Below are 18,664 nucleotides of genomic sequence, written 5' to 3'. Positions count from 1 at the left end.
TTTAATTGTTGGGGTAGTTGGGAGGCAAGGCTTGCAAGAGAAGAAAGTGGAGATGAAGAAATTTCAGCTCATGCATGCCAAGATCTTGGCATGGCCGGCTACTTGTTGACATTACAAGTGGACAAGCAAGGTGCAATGCCACTTCATGAGTGTCGACCAATGTTGAGTGTTGGAAGGTTTAGCTAAAAATGGTTTGATGATGTATTAAAATTTGGGAGATAAGTGATAATATACATTGGTGCCTATGTGGGAGAATAAAACACTTAGATCAAAATGTCAATTTGGCCAAGAGATGATGGTGATGATTTACAAGGTTTCATGTGTATGCCATTTTTGGAGATGGCCACCACAAGATTTGAGACTTGAACTAAGCAAAACAATATGAGACACATGGCACTCAAGTGCTCATGCAAGACACACGGCACCACTTGTATCATGCAAAGAAAATAGATTTCTTCAAGTGATAAAGAGTCCAAGGTTTAGAGAGATAGTGAAGGATGTAATCATATACTCACAAGGATGAATATATTGACAAAAGTCATCAATTCATGATGGAAAAGAATAGATGATTGAGATGGGTATAAGAGAGGGATGTAGCTAGGGGTAGACGATCCCAAGTTTTGAATTAAGGATGATTGAGCTATCTTGTACCACAAATAGAAAAAATCAAGATGGCACACTCATGTTGTCACCAGGAGAGAGGTTTGATGTAGTAAGAAGGAAAACAATTCTTCCTAAGCCACACATGTGTTTTATTTGGTGAGTTGCTTGTTTAACCACTAGGGGTGTTGTTCTATGAGGTAGCTCAAGACAAAACTCAACAAGCAAATCAAGACAATTCATCTACCAACAGATCAAGGCAATTCATCATAGCAAACAGATCAAGGCAATTCACCTTAATTAGTCTATAGAAAAAGTTTTTGTTCCCCCTGATTTTTGAAATAAGGACAACTAATCAAGGTTGAAAAGGTTGGGGTGTTACAGGTAGTACCTTAACGGTTCCGCCATCTAATCCTAAGCCATGATCTATCTCTCGGTCCAACTCAGTCTAAAAGCACAAGTCTACACCAAAATCTGAGTGTCTTTGAGTTTGGAGACCGGTACTACCGGATCTCAGGCCGGTACTACCGCTTTGGGCAGTAATCTGACGAAACTGAATTTTGTCCCCAGAGTGGTACTACCGCCCGAGGTACCGGGTAAGTACCGGTAAGCGGTACTACCGCTTTTACGAGCGGTACTACAGCTTGCGTTTTTGACTAGAGGTACCGGTTGGGTCGGGATTCATCCCAAATCACCACAAACCCCCATCCTCCTCAAGTCAACAGCGCCCCCAAGCTCAAGACCTCGAGGAAATCGGCCCCGATATCCTCTTCCAGCCGCCGCCGGCCAAATCTCCTCCGTGGAGAAGCTTCCCCAACCTCTTCTCCGCCATGTCCTCCGGTATGAACCCTAATTTCTCTCTCTAGGATGTGTTGAACTCCCTAGATGCATAGGCTGGGGTTTGATGGAGGTTTGCGGCGGAGAAGCCCTCTTGGAAGCTCTACATGTGCGGAGATACTAGCTTGCAACAATGTGTGACACTATGAACCTCTTTGACATGTCCCCAACCTAGATCTAGATGTGCAGAGCTTGAGCGGTAGTACCGCTTGTCCGCAGGCGGTACTACCGGTCCAAGCGGGTACTACCGGGTCTGGTTGCGGTACTACCGCTTTGACTGGTTTCACCAATGTTGCTTGTTAGTGTCTTCCTTGATCTCTAACTCCATGGCTTGTGCAGTTATCCCCTATTCCCTCCCAAAACTTTGCTTTTCACAGGATCATCTAGGCCCCGCGGTGGCGGCAAGGTTAAGCCACCCTCTCGTCGTCATCGAGATGAAGACGATCAAGAAGAGATCATTCCAACAAGAACCACCAAGCATCAGAGGGAGGCAGCAGCTAGAACCGCCCAAGGTCCTCAGAAGTCAATGGTTGATGTCAAGAAAGCCCAATTCTTGGAAATACGAGGGGCCAATCCGTATTTATTACCAAGGAATGCCCGTCAATGCCCCAATCCCTTCTTCTATCATGTCAATCAGGAAAGGATCTACAACGAAGTCTATGGGGCCAAGGAATTCAACTGTTGTCCCCAATACTCCATCAGCATGGATAAGCTCAACTCCAACCTCAAGTATTTTGGAGAAGCTCTTGAGATTTGTGAAGAACAAGGACTAACACCTCTGATGACCTTCTCTCACAACTACTCCAAGGAAGTGATATGCCAATTCTACGCCACTACTGTCTTCCTTGAGGATGAAGGAGGTTTTCGCTCATTGAGATGGATGACTAGGGAGCATGTGATGGAGGCCACGTGGGAGGAGTTTGCTAGAGGCATTGGATATGAGCTTCATGACTATGACACCAACATCTTCAAGATTCACCTACAGCCCAAGCCAATGGCCAAAGAGAAGATGGCCGACCTCTACATTCCCGAAAGGATGTTGTGTGGAAGTGCTTACCACCTCCTCCCCGTCTACGACATCATGAATCGGATATATCGCAGCACCATCAATCCCAAGCACACCAACCATGATGAAGTGCACGGATTTCTTGTAAACCTTCTTGTGCGCACTCATGAGATGAGGGGCCGCGGCAAGCAGCTGGACGTCATGGACTATATTTGGCATGAGATGCGTGACTGTGCCTTTCTTCGCAAGCTTCCTCAATATGCACCCTACATTATGAGGCTCATTTGCCTAAAGTGGGATCAAGCGGGCCGTGGAGATCTTCTTGAGCAATGCCTCCCCAACATCACTATCCATAAGGAGAAGAGTCCTCTCGTCAAGAACTATGATCTTCCAAGGTTCGGCAAGGGAGCTCCCAAGGACAAGGACGAAGACGAAGCCGATAGTGATGATTCCGACTATGTGCCCAACTCCGTCAAGACCAAGGGCCTCTTCGCCAAGCTCACCGCTCGCCTCAAGAAGTCCTTTTGCTTCAAGAGGGACCTTGAAGATAGGATGTATCAATCTCACCATGACAACAAGAAGATCCGCCAACGCCAAAAGGCGATGATGAGGCATATGCAGCTTCCTGTCTCTGAGGGCTCCGAGGACAACATCACTCCTCCCGGTGAGTGGAAGTCCAAGCTTACTTGGTCAAGTTCCGAGGACTCCATCCCCGAGCACATTGTTCGTCCCTCTCCACCACCTCATGGCAAGGGTCTTGCTCAAGATGGAGACGACGATGATGAAGACGAAGATGAAGAGGAGGAAGATGTTGAAGACGATGATGAAGACGAAGATGAAGAGGAGGAAGATGTTGAGGACGCGGGTGATGAGGATGAAGATGAAGACGACGAGGATGATGATGACGAGTGATCCCCTTGGGGCGTTAGTATGCTCCTTTTCCCTTTTTGGTGTCTCGATGCCAAAGGGGGAGAAGTTGATCTATTAGGACGGGAATTTGCTTGGGGATGCCAAGGGCTTGGTGCTTCATTTTGGTTCTTTCGGCCTTGGCATCAAATCTTCCCCTAGTTATTTGGAACTTTATTCGTATGTGTGCTTGCTACTCTATTTGTGGATCTCCCGATCCCCCGGTTTGTATTAAGACTTAATCGTTCGTAGCTTAATGGTCTTCACTATTTATCCTTGATTGGCTACATCAATCCTATGGAGGCTCTCATTGTTATGAGTTTGGGTTTTCTCAAGGCAAAGGTATGAAAAGTTTCACCCAAACTCTCCTATATGCACTTATTCTTGCCTCCATAGTGTGCTTGTGCTATATGATCTTGTCATATGTTCTTCTTAGCACTTGTGCTTGGTTTGTAGAATCTAGGGGGAGTTTCTCTCTAGGATGTGTGCATTTGTATACAAATGCATATTCTAAATATGCACACATCTAGGGGGAGCTTCGTCTACTCTTGCAAACCAAATACCTTATCATAATATCCTATGAATTGTTGCAAATTCGTGTGTTGTCATCAAACACCAAAAAGGGGGAGAATGTAAGAGCAAGATCTATATCCCTTGTTTTGTGTGTTTGATAACAACACTCGAACAATTCTAACCGTGCACAAAGTTTGTCATTGATAGGTTTGTAAGGTGTACGGTGCCCTCGCCGGACACATTATGATCAGAAGACCGAAGCGTAGTTCTTAGGCTTTCTGGTTTTGTGTGTGTGTCGCGAGGTAACATGGTAGGAGAGGAAAATAGGAAAAAGATGTTTTAGCCATAGCGGTACTACCGGTACCAGGAGCGGTAGTACCGCTACCCCTACTGGTACCGCTCTGAGATACCGCTCTGAGGATTGCAAGCGAGATTGTCCCACAGAACAAGTTACGGTACCTTTACGGTACCTTGAGCGGTAGTACCGCTTGCAAGCGGTAGTACCGCCCACGGTACCGCTCAAGTACCGTAACACGTTACGACAGTACCGCTCTGGTACCGCTTCGGTACCACTTTGGATCCAGTAAGGTCTAGAACCTATTGCGGTACCGCTTCCCTATTGCGGTACCTCAAGCGGTACCGCGAGCGGTAGTACCGCTATGTGTCCACGTGGACAAGTTCTGTGGGGATTCGAACTCAGAGCGGTAGTACCGCTTCCCAGAAGCGGTAGTACCGCTTAGGCAAAAACAGCACATAACGGTTGGATTTGTAGGGACCTATAAAAAGGCCCCTTCTTCCCCAGCTCGTTTTTAGCTCTTCTCCCTCTCTCTCTCCTCCATTGTTGCTGAGCTCAAACTGAGTGGATCTCCCTCCCTACCCAATCAATCTTGCTCATACTTTGAGGAGTGGTGGAGGAGACCCCGATCTATCGTTCTACCGAGAGAAATTTCACCAATTCGTGGTAGTCCTTAGTGGATCATGGTGGTAGAGTTCCTATGGTGGAATCTTGGAAGAAGTGCATCCATGGAGGCTAACTTGGTGTTGTACTAGCCCCATGGGTTGTTGGGAGCCTCCTTGTGGTGTGGAGCTTGCCCCAACCTTGTGAAGGAATCACCGCCTCGACCGGTGCCTTAGTGGAGAAGGGGGAGCACCTTTGTGGAGCTCTCTCGAGGAAGAAGGTGAGGCCTTCCTTCGTGGTGTGGCCGTCTAGCCTCTTGTGTGAGGCTAGCACCTCCTCAACGCATACGTACTCCCTTTTGTGGGAGGAACTGCGGGAAACAAACCTCGCCTCGTCTCCGCGCCCTCCGGTTGTCCCGCTCCTTACTCTTACTATCTTGTGTGTTTCCTTTGCTTGTTGTACTTGTCTAGGATCATTGTAGGAACACATCAATTGCTAAAGCTATCACCTTTACCTTCCGTTGCACTAAAGATTGAAAAAGACTAAAACTTGACGTAGCGTCCATTCACCCCCCCTCTTGATCGCTACGATCCATTCATCAGAGTAGCGCAGCATCGGAATTGGTTCCGGAAGCGGCCACGACGATCATGGCTCCCATGACTACAAAGTGGTTTAGCCATGGTGATCGAAGTACTTATTGAACCTTGTAGGTATGGTTTACTTTGTGATCAAATAAATGATTTGTGGACAAAAGATTGATTTTGAACAATAATAAACCAACTAGAAACAAAGAAGTTATGATGGGCCCTGACTCCGTTAAAATGGCTATACGCCATGAAATCCAAGATAGATGAATACTTTTGAAAGTAAATGGATCTATGAAATTGATGGACTTGGATGAAATATCCTTGAAGAAGCTCGACTTGTTGAAAAGTAGTTTATGACAAAGTTCAAAGAGTTGACTACAATAAAATTAGATCTTCCGTAGCAATGCTTATAGTCTATGTGGATTATTCTAGTAATCGCTACATATTTTTTTTATGAGATATGCTAGTAGGATGGCAAAATACATTACTTAACAGAAGTGTGTATTAAAGGTGTATACAAGATACAACCGAGAGTTTTGCTAGTCCGTGGAATACTAGATAGGTATACAAACTTCAATTGGATGAAGTGAGTATCACGGAGTTGGAATCTTCACCGGATGAAATAGTCAAAGAGTTTTTGATTTCATCAGAAACGATGAAGATGCTTGCAATTGCAAGAAATTAAGTGGGAGCGCTGAGACATGTTTATAGTACTTTATGTAGATGACATATAGTTGTTTATAAATGATGTAATTATATACTTGATTAAAAGATTTCATTGAGAATTAACTTCGATGAAAGGATATGGACTGAAACATATTTAGTGTCAAGATCTATGAAGATAGATTGAAACACATAATAAGTTTAAGTCAAAGTACATAGAATGGATATTAAAGTGGTTCAATATAGAAATATTAAGAAAATGTTCTTTTCATGTGAAGGTTTAACAAGACTTGAGTGTATCTGACACTCAATGAGTAAAAACACATGAGTGATTATAGATCACGAATAATATGTACAAAATCAGATGTCTTGTGCTCTAAAATGTTAGGAGCATATACCAGAATGATTCATGTGATGATCATTGGACGACAGTAAGAATATCCTTGAGTACTTTAGAAGAACCAAGGATATATATATAGTTTTGTATGAAGAAATGACAAACAAATCGCTGTAAGGTGTTGCACCGATATTGGTTTTGTCACATATAAAATAAAATTTCAATCTCAAATTGTACTAAGTGTTGTTTAAAAGGTATCACAATAAGCTAGAAGTTGTCTATGCTTGATTTAAAAGAGTTCAAAATATTGTGACAGATTCTACAAACGAAGGCAGAGTATGTCATTGTTTTGACAATGACTAAGGATGTTAAGTCGAAAAGTTCTTTGAGAACTTGGTGTAGTTCCGATAGTGTCAGAACTTTGAAGCTATATTGTGTGTGACAATATTAGTGACATATTTCAGACCGCGAAATTAAAGTTCCACCAGAAGACGAAACATATTTAATGCTGACTCATTTGGAAAATGAGTGATGCGTTGAGACGCAAATGAATTGCGAAATACATACATTTCTGAGCGTGTCAGATCCGTTGACTAAAACCTCTCCCGTGAGCAAAACATGATAAAGCACCGGAAGGCCAAGGTGTTATATCTTTACAAATGTAAACTAGATTATTGACTCTAGTGCAAGTGGGAGACTGTTGAAGATATGCCCAAGAGGCAATAATAAAATGGTTATTATAATATATCTTTGTGTTTATGATAATGTTTGCATACCATGCTATAATTGTATTAACCGAAACATTGATACATGTGTGTTATGTAAACAACAAGGAGTCCCGAGTAAGCCTTTTGTATAACTAGCTTGTTGATTAATAGATGATCATAGTTTCATGATCATGAACATTGGATGTTATTAATAACAAGGTTATGTCATTATCTGAATGATGTAATGGACACACCCAATTAAGCGTAGCATAAGATCACGTCATTAAGTTCATTTGCTATAAGCTTTCGATACATAGTTACCTAGTCCTTTCGACCATGAGATCATATAAATCACTTATGCCGGAAGGGTACTTTGATTACATCAAAAGCCACTGCGTAAATGGGTGGTTATACAGGTGGGATTAGGTATTCGGAAAGTATGAGTTGAGGCATATGGATCAACAGTGGGATTTGTCCATCCCGATGACGGATAGATATACTCTGGGCCCTCTCGGTGGAATGTCGCCTAATTAGCTTGCAAGCATATGAATGGTTCATAAGAGACCACATACCACGTTACGAGTAAAGAGTACTTGTCAGGAGACTAGGTTGAACGAGGTATAGAGATACCGATGATCAAACCTCGGACAAGTAAAATATCGCGTGACAAAGGGAATCGGTATCGTATGTAAATGGTTCATTCGATCACTAAGTCATCGTTGAATTTGTGTGAGCCATTATGGATCTCCAGATCCCGCTATTGGTTATTGGTCAGAGAGAAGTCTCAACCATGTCTGCATAGTTCGCGAACCGTAGGGTGACACACTTAAGGTTTGATGTCGTTTAAGTAGATATGGAATATGGAATGGAGTTCAAAGTTTTGTTCGGAGTCTCGGATTGGATCCAGGACATCACGAGGAGTTCCGGAATGGTCCGGAGAATAAGATTCATATATAGGAAGTCACTTTCCAAGTTTGGAAATGATCCGGTGCATTTATGGAAGGTTCTAGAAAAGTCCGGAAGAAATCACCATGGAAAGTGGAGTCCCGGAGGGACTCCACCTTGCATGGCCGGCCAACCCTAAGGGGGAGGAGTCCCAGGTGGACTCCCCAATGGTGGCCGGCCAACCCCACCTCATGGAAAGGTGAGAGTCCCACCTTGAGAAGGACTCCCCCCTTGAGTAGGTTTCCCACCTTTGGGAAGTTTTGGTGTTGGGGTCTTATTCGAAGACTTGGACTGCAACTCTTGGGGCTTCCACCTATATAATGAGGGACAAGGGGAGGGTGGCCGGCCACTCTTGCCTCCCACTCTTGGCCGCACCACCTAGGGCCTCCCATGGCCGGCGCCCTACCCCCCTCTCTCTCCCCAAACCCTAGCGCCCCTCCTCCACATACTACTCCCGCAGCGCATAGGCGAAGCCCTGCCGGAGTTCTCCACCACCACCACCACCACGCCGTCGTGCTGCCGGGATTCCGAGGAGGATCTACTACTTCCGCTTCCCGCTGGAACGGGAAGGAGGACGTCGTCTTTATCAACACCGTACGTGTGATCGAGTACGGAGGTGCTACCCGATTGTGGCACCGTCAAGTTCTTCTACGCGCTTTTGCAAGCGGCAAGTGATCGACTACATCCACCACAAGATCTAATCTCGTTAGGCTTTGGAAATCTTCGAGGGTTAGTCTCATGATCTTCTCGTTGCTACCGTCTACTAGAATAGATCTTGGCTTGTGTTTTCGTTCTTGCGGTAGGAAATTTTTTATTTTCTATGCTACGAATCCCGTCAAAGTTCTATTGTTAGAAGTATATTTATCATGTCTATGTTTAGAGTACTTTGATCCCAGCTCACAATTCTTTTACAATAACTTGATCAAGATTGTGTTGGCTGCATGTCACCTCAAAAATTATTTTTGTTATCACTTACCTACTCGAGGATGAGCAGGAGTTAAGCTTGGGGATGTTGATATGTTGCAAACGTATCTATAATTTTTGATGTTTGATACGTCTCCAACGTATCTACAATTTCTTATGTTCCATGCTAGTTTTATGACAATACCTACATGTTTTGCTCACACTTTATATCATTTTTATGCATTTTCCGGGACTAACCTATTAACAAGATGCCGAAGCGCCAGTTCTGTTTTCTGCTGTTTTTGGTTTCAGAAATCCTACACAGGAAATATTCTCGGAATCGGACGAAACAAAATCCAAACTTCCTATTTTCCACGGAGGGTTCCAGAACATCGAAGGAGAGTCGGAGGCGGCCAGCAGGGGGCCACGCCATAGGGGGGCGCAGGCCCAGCCCCAGGCGCCAACCTATGGGGAGGCCACCCCCTGGCTCCTCCGAGGCCACCCTTCCGCCTATATATTCTCCCCGTCGCGAAAACCCTAAATCATCAAGTCATATTCCACGAAGAGTTCCGTAGCCGCCGCCATCGCGAAGACAAGTTTTGGGGGACAGAAGTCTCTGTTCTGGCACGCCGCCGGGACGGGGAATTGCCCCCGGAATCCATCTCCATCGACACCACCTCCATCTTCATCGCCGTTGCTGTCTCCCATGATGAGGAGGGAGTAGTTCTCCCCCAAGGCTGAGGGCTCTACCGGTAGCTATGTGGTTCATCTCTCTCTCCCATGGTGTGCTCTTTATGTGATCATGAGCTTTGTATCACTATTAATCTATGTTCTACTCTAGTGATGTTATTAAGTAGTCTATTCCTCCTCCATGATGTAAAGTTGACAGTGTGTGCATCATGTAGTACTTGGCGTAGGTTATGATTGTAATCTCTTGTAGATTATGAAGTTAACTATTACTATGATAGTATTGATGTGATCTATTCCCCCTTTCATAGCTATTGTTGACGAGTGTGTATGCTATGTTAGTACTCGGTCTAAATTGCAACGGTCTATTATGCACTCTAGAGGTTACTTTAATATGAACTCCGGATTCACTTCCACGGTGTGACGGTGACAGTGTGCGCATCGTGTGTGATTCCTTTATGAAGTTGTGGAGCTTGTTTACTCCGGCTTGAGGGTGCTCTTCTAGCCCTACACAATGAATGGTGTTTGTTATCCAACAAGAGAGTGTTTGAGAGTAGCACAAGTGAGGAGTATTCAATTATGTGATCATTGTTGAGAGTGTCCACTAGTGAAAGTATGATCCCTAGGCCTTGTTTCTAAGCATTGAAACACCGTTTTCAACAAGTTCTGCTACATGTTTGATTGCTGCCATTTTTATTTCAGATTGCAATTACTACTTATAATCATCCATATCACTTGTATTTCACTATCTCTTTGCCGAACTAGTGCACCTATACATCTGACAAGTGTATTAGGTGTGTTGGGGACACAAGAGACTTCTTGTATCTTAATTGCAGGGTTGCTTGAGAGGAATATCTTTAACCTCTACCTCCCTGAGTTCGATAAACCTTGGGTGATTCACTTAAGGGAAACTTGCTGCTGTTCTACAAACCTCTGCTCTTGGAGGCCCAACACTGTCTACAGGAATAGAAGCGTGCGTAGGCATCAATGCTCCATGCTTATTTTACACCAATTCCTATACGTTTTGCTCACACTTCGTTGCACTTTTATACATTTTCCGGCACTAACCTATTGATAAGATGCCATAGTGCCAGTTCCCCGTTTTCTGTTGTTTTGTATTTGAGAAAAGTTGTACAGGAAATACTCTCGGAATTGGATGAAACAAAAGCCAAAAATCTTATTTTTCTGTAACGAAGACGAAGTCCGGAGGAGAGACGAAGGGGGCATAGGGTGGCCATACCATGCCTAGGCGCAGCCTGGCCCTGGCCCGCGCCTAGGGGTGGTGTGGGCCCCCTGGCCTCCATCGACCTCATCGTTCCGCCTATAAATGCCTCCCGACGCGAGAACCCTAAATGAATAGCCCTCCATCCATGAAAAGTTTCGTAGCTCCACCACCGCCGAAGACAAGATCACAGGGATAGGAATCTCTGTTTCGGCACCCTGGCGGGATGGGGAATTACCCCCGGAGCCATCTCCATCGACTCCACCGCCATATTCATCGCCATTGCTGACTCCCATGATGAGGAGTGAGTAGTTCTCCCCCGAGGCTGAGGGCTTTATCGGTAGCTATGTGGACTATCTATCTCTCCATGTATGATCTTTATGTGATCATGAGCTTTGTAATCTAGTTGAATAAGTAGATGTTATTCTTCAACTATTGTGCTACTCAAGTGGTTTTATTATGTGATCTCCGGGAAAACCTTGTCCAACGGTGTGAAGGTGACAGTGTGCACACCGTGTTTACTTCTTAAGCTTAATTTATAGAAATACTTATGAATTGTTGTGACTAGTTAGTACCATCTTTATATTCTCAAAGTGACAGCGTGGGGCGTCCATAGATTTGGGAATGCGATCTTTAAAGAATGCTTATGCAGACCTACACAGTGAATTTGTGTTTATTATCAAACTGGAGAGTGGTTCAGAGTAGCATAATAAAGTGATAATATCTATGGATTCAATTATGGTATCATTGTTAAGAGTGTCCACTAGTGAAAGTATGATCCCTAGGCCTTGTTTCCAAGCATCGAAACACCGTTTACAACCAGTTCTGCTATATGTTTGCATGCTGCCATTTTTATTTCTGATTACAATTACTACTTACAATCATCCATATTACTTGTATTTCACTATCTCTTCGCCGAACTAGTGCACCTATACACCTCATAAGTGTATTGGGTGTGTTGGGGACACAAGAGACTTCTTGTATCGTAATTGCAGGGTTGCTTGAGAGGGATATCTTTGACCTCTACCTCCCCGAGTTCGATAAACCTTGGGTGATCCACTTAAGGGAAAGTTGTTGTTGTTCTACAAACCTCTGCACTTGGAGGCCCAACACTATCTACAGGAATAGAAGCGTGCGTAGACATCAGGCATCAAACGTGGGCACTGCGTTGGAGGGGTGGAGAGGGCGCCGAGCTGGAGAGGGGGCGTCAGCACTGGAGGGGTGGAGAGGGGGTGGCGGTGCTGGAGCGGTGGGGAGGGGGTGGGGAGGGGGAGGTGAGGATTGGGGTTAGTCTGGATGGGTCCGGGTCAAGGTTATCTACTCCAGTGCTGATGATTTCGAACTTTATGGAGGGCTAAAATGTAAAAGTGTATATCCTTTAACTGTGTGGACTTTGCACGGATCCCAACAAAAAATGCGACAGATATAGTGCCAGGATGCGCCTTCCGTCATGTGGAAAATCCGCACCTGGTGTTGTAGCTGCTAGCGCGGTTCGTAGTGATACTCTCTCCCTTTCAAGGGGAGCGCCTAGATATCAAACGAGTGACTTAGCTATTTAATTTACATACGTAATTGAGAAGTTACAACCCATGTCGAAATGAGAAAATATGGTCATATATGTAAATGAGAAAATATTAGTGAAATATCAGTTGCAATTAGTATGCAACTCAGAAAATTCCAATTACATCCCGTGCGCAACCGGAAAAAAATACAAATTGTAATAAATGCGCAACTGCGAAAATATCAGTTGCAAGCCATCCGCAACCAATAAAATATGAGTTTCAACCTATATGCAACTAAATAAAATATTAGTTGCAACCCGTACACAGCTGAAAAATATGAGTTTCAACTCGTGTGCAACTAAGAAATACTAGTTCTATCCCACTTGCACTTTCCATATGAGCATGGATGACGAGAGAAATCAAATGGCTAATAAATCAACTTGGACTTAATAAACATGAGGCGCCTGAAATCTAGCAAAACCGTTAAATTAATCGATTCTATATGATTTTGGAGCGGCATTTGAGAAGCACTTCAACTAATTTGCTCAAAGCAAAGGATTAACAACTCAAAAGTTCCTATCCCTTGACAAGAAGTTGTTAACTAGTGATTTGGACACAAGGGCGAGACCATTCGATCGGATAAATGGGAGCTAATCATGAGTATGGCAGCTGGTGCGCGCAGTCGAGGTTGGAGCCGACGTCTACGCCGAGGACCTGGCAGTACCTCCGGTAGAATCCGATCCGGCTGTTGACCCGCGCGTCATTGGTGATGTTGCACTCGAGGCCACCGTTGACGATGTTGGTGACGAGCCCGAAGCCGGCCGTGCGGTTGGCGGCGGCGTCCGCCGCGCTGGGGCAGTACTCGCCGACCATGACCTGGTGGCACGACGGCTTGGGCTGCCTGGGCGTCATCCAGAACCACAGCGCCGTCTGGAACGCCGTGTCGGAGCAGTTGGCCACCAGCTCTGGGTTCCGCAGCCCGTCGAAGCCCAGGGCCTGCCCCGCTGGCCCGTAGTTGAAGTTCCTGTGTGGTTGACCAATATCCATTCAGATCGAGATGAACTATATATGAAGCGCGAAATCCTAGCGTTGCAACGGCCGGCAAGTGAATTCACTGTGATGAGATGAGAGGAGTTACCATGAGAGTTGGATGGGCCCTCTGCCGTGGTAGGACTTGCCGGGGTAGCACGGCCACTGCTTGTCCGTGGCGTCGCAGTAGCTGCTCTGCGGGCTGATCTCCTCCTTGAAACACAGGCCCCACGAATACGGGCCGTCCGGCGCCGTCGCCCACCCTCCCGTCGTCTCGTGGGAGATCTGCGCCAGGAAGGCGGCGATCTCACGCTTGCGCGTGACGAGGTTGCCGGCGCCGCCAAACTTGGGGAACTTCCTGGTAGCACGGATGAACGACGCGTAGGTGTAGAACCCCTTGGCCGGGCAGGCCGCGTCGTCCTTATGCAGGAACAGCGAGGAGTAGAGCTCCTCGCTCACGATCGACGCCACCGTGCTGCACTGACCGGCGCCGTACCGTGCCTCCGCGACGCCGGCGCAAGCGCCGGCCGTCAGGAACACCGCAACAGCGAGGACGGAACGGAGGTTGTCGCGCGCCGAGGACCGTGAGTGATATGGCGCCATTGCTGGAACCTAGCTTGGCTGTTGTGTTGGCTCGACTTGGGTGCACGGCATGTGCGTTTTATACTTTGGCTCTAGCCTCTCCGGTGGAGCACTGGAGCGTGTAAGTGTGACGACGCATGGATGAGACAGCGGCGGCCGGCAGTGGTGGGCGCGGGCAAGCATGCGCGCAGTGGCTAGCTCTAGCTAGCTAGTATCGTGGCCGTCGTCAAAGCTTTCCCACCACGCCATCACAGGTTGACTTGATCTTGTCAGAGCCAGAAAACCATCGTGCGAGCCGGCCTGGGTCTGACTGGGACGTCGCACCGGCGTCCGGCGGAGCACTCGTCAGTCTGACCAGGAAACGGCCATGGACATCCATACACAATCAACTTACTTGCACAACTCATTGCTTCCTTAGTTTTTTTGTTGCTTGAATTGGCTCCTTACTTGATGACTTGTTTCGTCTTCTTGCTGTTCAGTTACAGAAGATTATACAGGCATGGTAGATGGAGTGGTGGTGCCTATTCACTCCGGGCATAAAACCCGATACCCGAATCCCGAACCCGAAATTCCCGAACCCGAACCCGTATAGCCCGAACCCGAAAATCCCGAACACAATTCCGGGTGTCAAATCTGATTACCCGAATTTATTTCAGGAAATTCGGGTGTCAACACGTACAACCCGAACAACCCGAATATCCCGAATTATAGAAAAAGCCTAGTAAAAAATCCCCCCGAAAGCCCAAACAACCAAGGCCCAGCCCAACTACTTAATTCATGCGCACACCTATCCTAGATCCCTTCCATTCGTTCGTGCCCAGATGCCCTCCGTCCCCAGGTCATGTTCTCAGTTCTCCCCAGCAAACCACGACCGCCGCACACACCAAATGGCCGCAAGCCGCTGCACCGCCCCGAACTGCAATACGGTGGCGCCGCTCACTCTCCCATGCGCCAGCGCAGGACCACCCTACCTATTGGCAGCCGCTGCGCCGCCCACAACAGATCGATGTTCGCCTCTTTCTTCCCGAAAGCAGCGCCGGCGGCGAGCTGCGCAACGGCGACGGCGAGCTATGTGGCAGTGTGGCACCTCCCAGCGCATCGCCTCCTATACATCCGAGCGCAAGGCCCCCTATCTGCAGTGCAGCGCCGACATTATCTTCCCCACGATGTCAAAGAAAGTACTTTTGGTCTTTGTGTCTGTGCTGTATATCGGGCAAATCGGGATTACCCGGACCCGAACCCGAATTATCGGGTACCCGAAATTTCGGGAGTCATAAAAACAGAACAAATTTCGGGTGTCATTTTTGGAAACCCGAATTTTGTATTACCCGAATTACCCGTCCCGAAATTTCGGGAAATCCCGAACGCCCAGAGTGAGTGCCTATGGCCTACCAGATTATATGCAGAAAACGGGAAAAAATCATTAGTGAAATAGAAAGGCCGTTCAGCATGTGAGTGCATAGCAGATTTTGGTTTGACCAACACGGCAGCTAAAAGGCAAGTGGTGGAGCTCGTTGGAGCAATACTACGTCAGTGCAGCAATGTACGCATGCGTCTATCCGAGCGTTGACCGCTCTAATGAGTACGACATTACATGATGCACGACCTGCAAAAATAATCATGGTTGATCCTTTTTTTTTTTGCATCATCCTTCGCATCAGTCGTTAAGGAATTATAGTCAAAGTAAACCACAGATCCGCACTATCTTACTCAGAAGAGGTCAGCTTTGCCCCGTTCAGGTTTACTCAGCAAAATTCAACATTAGATAGACAGTAACAAGATATCGAAATGTATGCTACCGTGCAGCCTAACCTGAATTAAACGCTGTCCAAAATTTCCTCGTGAGTTAACATGACACCGGAAACGTGAGTTAACATGACACCGGAGGTTGGATATGCGTTTTGGAGCTCGGTTTTCGAAAATGAAAAACGATGCTTGAATTTTTTTTTTTTGGAAAAGGAATATATGTGTGTAGGAACATATGTATGTGTGAAAAATGTCGTTATGAAATACTTTGTCCTCTATATGCTACACAAAAAAGACAGACTATGTGCGTCTAAAAAGGCTGAACATCGTACTATTTTGAGACCCACAATTTATCACAACTTGTCCTTTTATACACTAGAAGGTGCAAGGAGCATTAGTCTCGGCCACGATTTAATTCGGGACTATTGCTAGCAATAGTCCCGGTTTCAATGGCTAGAACACACGGCCACCTCTAGTCCCGGTTCGATCGGGACCTTTAGTCCCGGTTGGTATAACCGGAACTCCTAGTTCTGGTTGGTATCATCAACCGGGACTAAAGGTTCATCTTTACGTATGCCCTAACCCTGCCCAAGGTTGTGAGCCACACTTATTTTTTCCCTTTCAAGCACAACAGGTGTATGTTGGTTGGCTTTCTCTTCTTATGCACAAGTGGTGTTCAATGAAATGACTCAAAGCATGTTGCCAATTGAGTTTACACAAAACAAATATGATATGAAGTGCCTGAGCAACACTTAAGATTTCTCCTCCTTTCTTCCTTCTCGATCGAGGTTAACAACTTTATCCTTTTGTCCGTCATTGATAAATTGCATGTGTCGATGTACATCGCTTCACTATTAATGATGTTCTGTAATAGTTTTTGATGTACTTAATTGTATAATGCAGATGAGCCGGCAATGGATGTGCGTTGACTGACGCCGTGACGAGTACATTGGGGGCCTGAAATTTTTTCTCTATGGGGCCGTGGAAAACAAACGGGGAGGTTTTATGTGTTGTCCATGTGTTGTCTGTCTGAATAAGAAAGATTCTTCCTCGGACACCCTTCACATCCACCTGCTTCAGTCCGGTTTTATGCCCAGCTATAATTGTTTAACCAAGCACGGAGAAATAGTGGTTATGATGGAAGACAATGAAGAAGAAGAAGAGGATGATGACACCTATCCTATGTTCCCTGAATACGGTGATACTGCAATAGGGGAAGCAGATCAGGAGGCATCAGATGAGCCTGCTGATGATCTTGGTCAGGTTATTGCTGATGCAAAGAGAGATTGTGAAACTCAAAAGAAGAGGTTGAAGTTCGAGCAGATGTTAGAGGATCACAAGAAATTGTTATATCCAACTTGCGAAGATGGCCAGAAAAAAGCTTGGTAGCACACTGGAATTGTTGCAATGGAAGGCAGAGAACAGTGTGACTGACAAGGGATTTGAAAAGTTGCTGAAAATAATGAAGAAGCTACTTCCAAGGGGTAACGAATTGTCCGCCAGTACATACGAAACGAAGAAGGTTGTCTGCCATCTAGGATTAGACGTGTAGAAGATACATGCATGCATTAATGACTGTATCCTTTACCGCGGTGAGGAGTACGAGAATTTGGATGCATGCCCGGTGTGCACTGCATTGCGGTATAAGATCAGACAAGATGACCCTGGTGATGTTGAGGGCGAGCGCCCAAGAAAGAGAGTTCCTGTCAAGGTGATGTGGTTTGTGCTATACTCCTATAATACCACGGTTGAAACATTTGTTAAGAAACAAAGAGCATGAGAAGTTATTGCGATGGTACAAAAAAGGCCGTAAGAAAGACGAGATGTTGAGACACCCCGCTGATAGGCGTGGCTGGCCGCCAAATCGTAGAATGCCTTGTCCCTGAAGCTGGAGTAGCCCATAGTGCTTGTCAATGTTGAAGCCACGTGCGCCCCACGGTCAGCTCGTGGTATCATGCAATAAAACTGTGGAGATCATACAATCTCGTGAACTTACCTATGCGACCACGTGCTTTGTTTGGTCATGGAGGCACATAGATCACCAGATGGCACGAGGGACACAATTTTCCTAGATTCAGTGACGCAATATAGAAGCAACAAAACAATATGCACTCTATTTTGGGTGTGCCCTTCTTCGATTATCTACGGAACTGTAGATCTAAGTATTTTTTTTTAAAACGGAGGCAAAAGCTTTACCTTATTCTATTAATTAAGAGAGAGTTTTACATGTGAGCAAAAGCCCAAAACAGGGGGTTACAAAGCGGACTACTCTCGCGACATCAAAATAGTCACATCCTTGGCACCGGCGGCCACCCAAAGCTCAAGCTCTTTTTTGATATTTTCACAAAGCACCGAAGGCGGCATGTGCTTGTGCCAGAATACTATAGTGTTTCGCTCGTTCCAAATTTGCCATGAGGTGAGGGAAACGATGGAAGCGATGCCTTTGCGGTTTGGCGTTGAAGGGCCGGTCATGACGGTCCACCACTCGTGTAGGGACAAGGCGTGCCAAGAGTTGAGGTTGATGAAGAAAAGGCCAAGCCACTCCTTGATGAGGCTCCAAAGTTTATGAGTGTATCGACAATGGGTGAGGAGATGGGAAATCGATTCCAAGCTCCGCATACAAAGAGGACAATTGCGGCCATTTGGCCACCCTCTCTTTTGCAATCGGTCCGAAGTCCAAAGGCGATTTTGGAGGGCAAGCCAAGCGAAAAATTTGACCTTTGGAGGTGCCCAAATCTTCCAAAGGCCCCTCTTCATTGTGGAGGCCGTGGACCCAAAGAATTGTGCTTTGTAAGCCGAGGCCGCGGAGTATTGGCCATCCTCCGTAAGCGTCCAAGAGATAGAATCGTCAACATTTTCATCAAAAGGGAAGTCCCGGAGCTTGATCCAAAGGTCAACAAATTGTTCCAAATGTGCAAGAGTGAGGTCTCCGGATATGGCAATCTTGGCAATCCACTCATCATTTGTAGTAGCCTTGTTTACCGTCCAAAGTTT

At 46.0% G+C, this 18,664-nt stretch overlaps 1 protein-coding gene across 1 annotated transcript; it reads right to left on the bottom strand.

Moving 5' to 3' along the window:
- Positions 1-12,869: 12,869 nt before the first annotated feature.
- LOC124663711 (chitinase 10-like) lies at positions 12,870-13,945 on the bottom strand. Its single transcript, XM_047201385.1, has 2 exons — positions 13,452-13,945; positions 12,870-13,337 (listed from the first exon to the last, which is right to left on the bottom strand). The coding sequence occupies exons 1-2, from the start codon at positions 13,943-13,945 to the stop codon at positions 12,968-12,970; spliced, it is 864 nt and encodes a 287-aa protein (XP_047057341.1). The 3' UTR covers positions 12,870-12,967.
- Positions 13,946-18,664: the final 4,719 nt, after the last annotated feature.

The sequence above is a fragment of the Lolium rigidum genome, chromosome 6, assembly GCF_022539505.1.
Source record: "Lolium rigidum isolate FL_2022 chromosome 6, APGP_CSIRO_Lrig_0.1, whole genome shotgun sequence".
NCBI lineage: Eukaryota > Viridiplantae > Streptophyta > Magnoliopsida > Poales > Poaceae > Lolium > Lolium rigidum.
The sequence above is the reverse complement of the archived record's forward strand: the minus strand, read 5'-3'. Positions and strand labels throughout refer to the sequence as shown.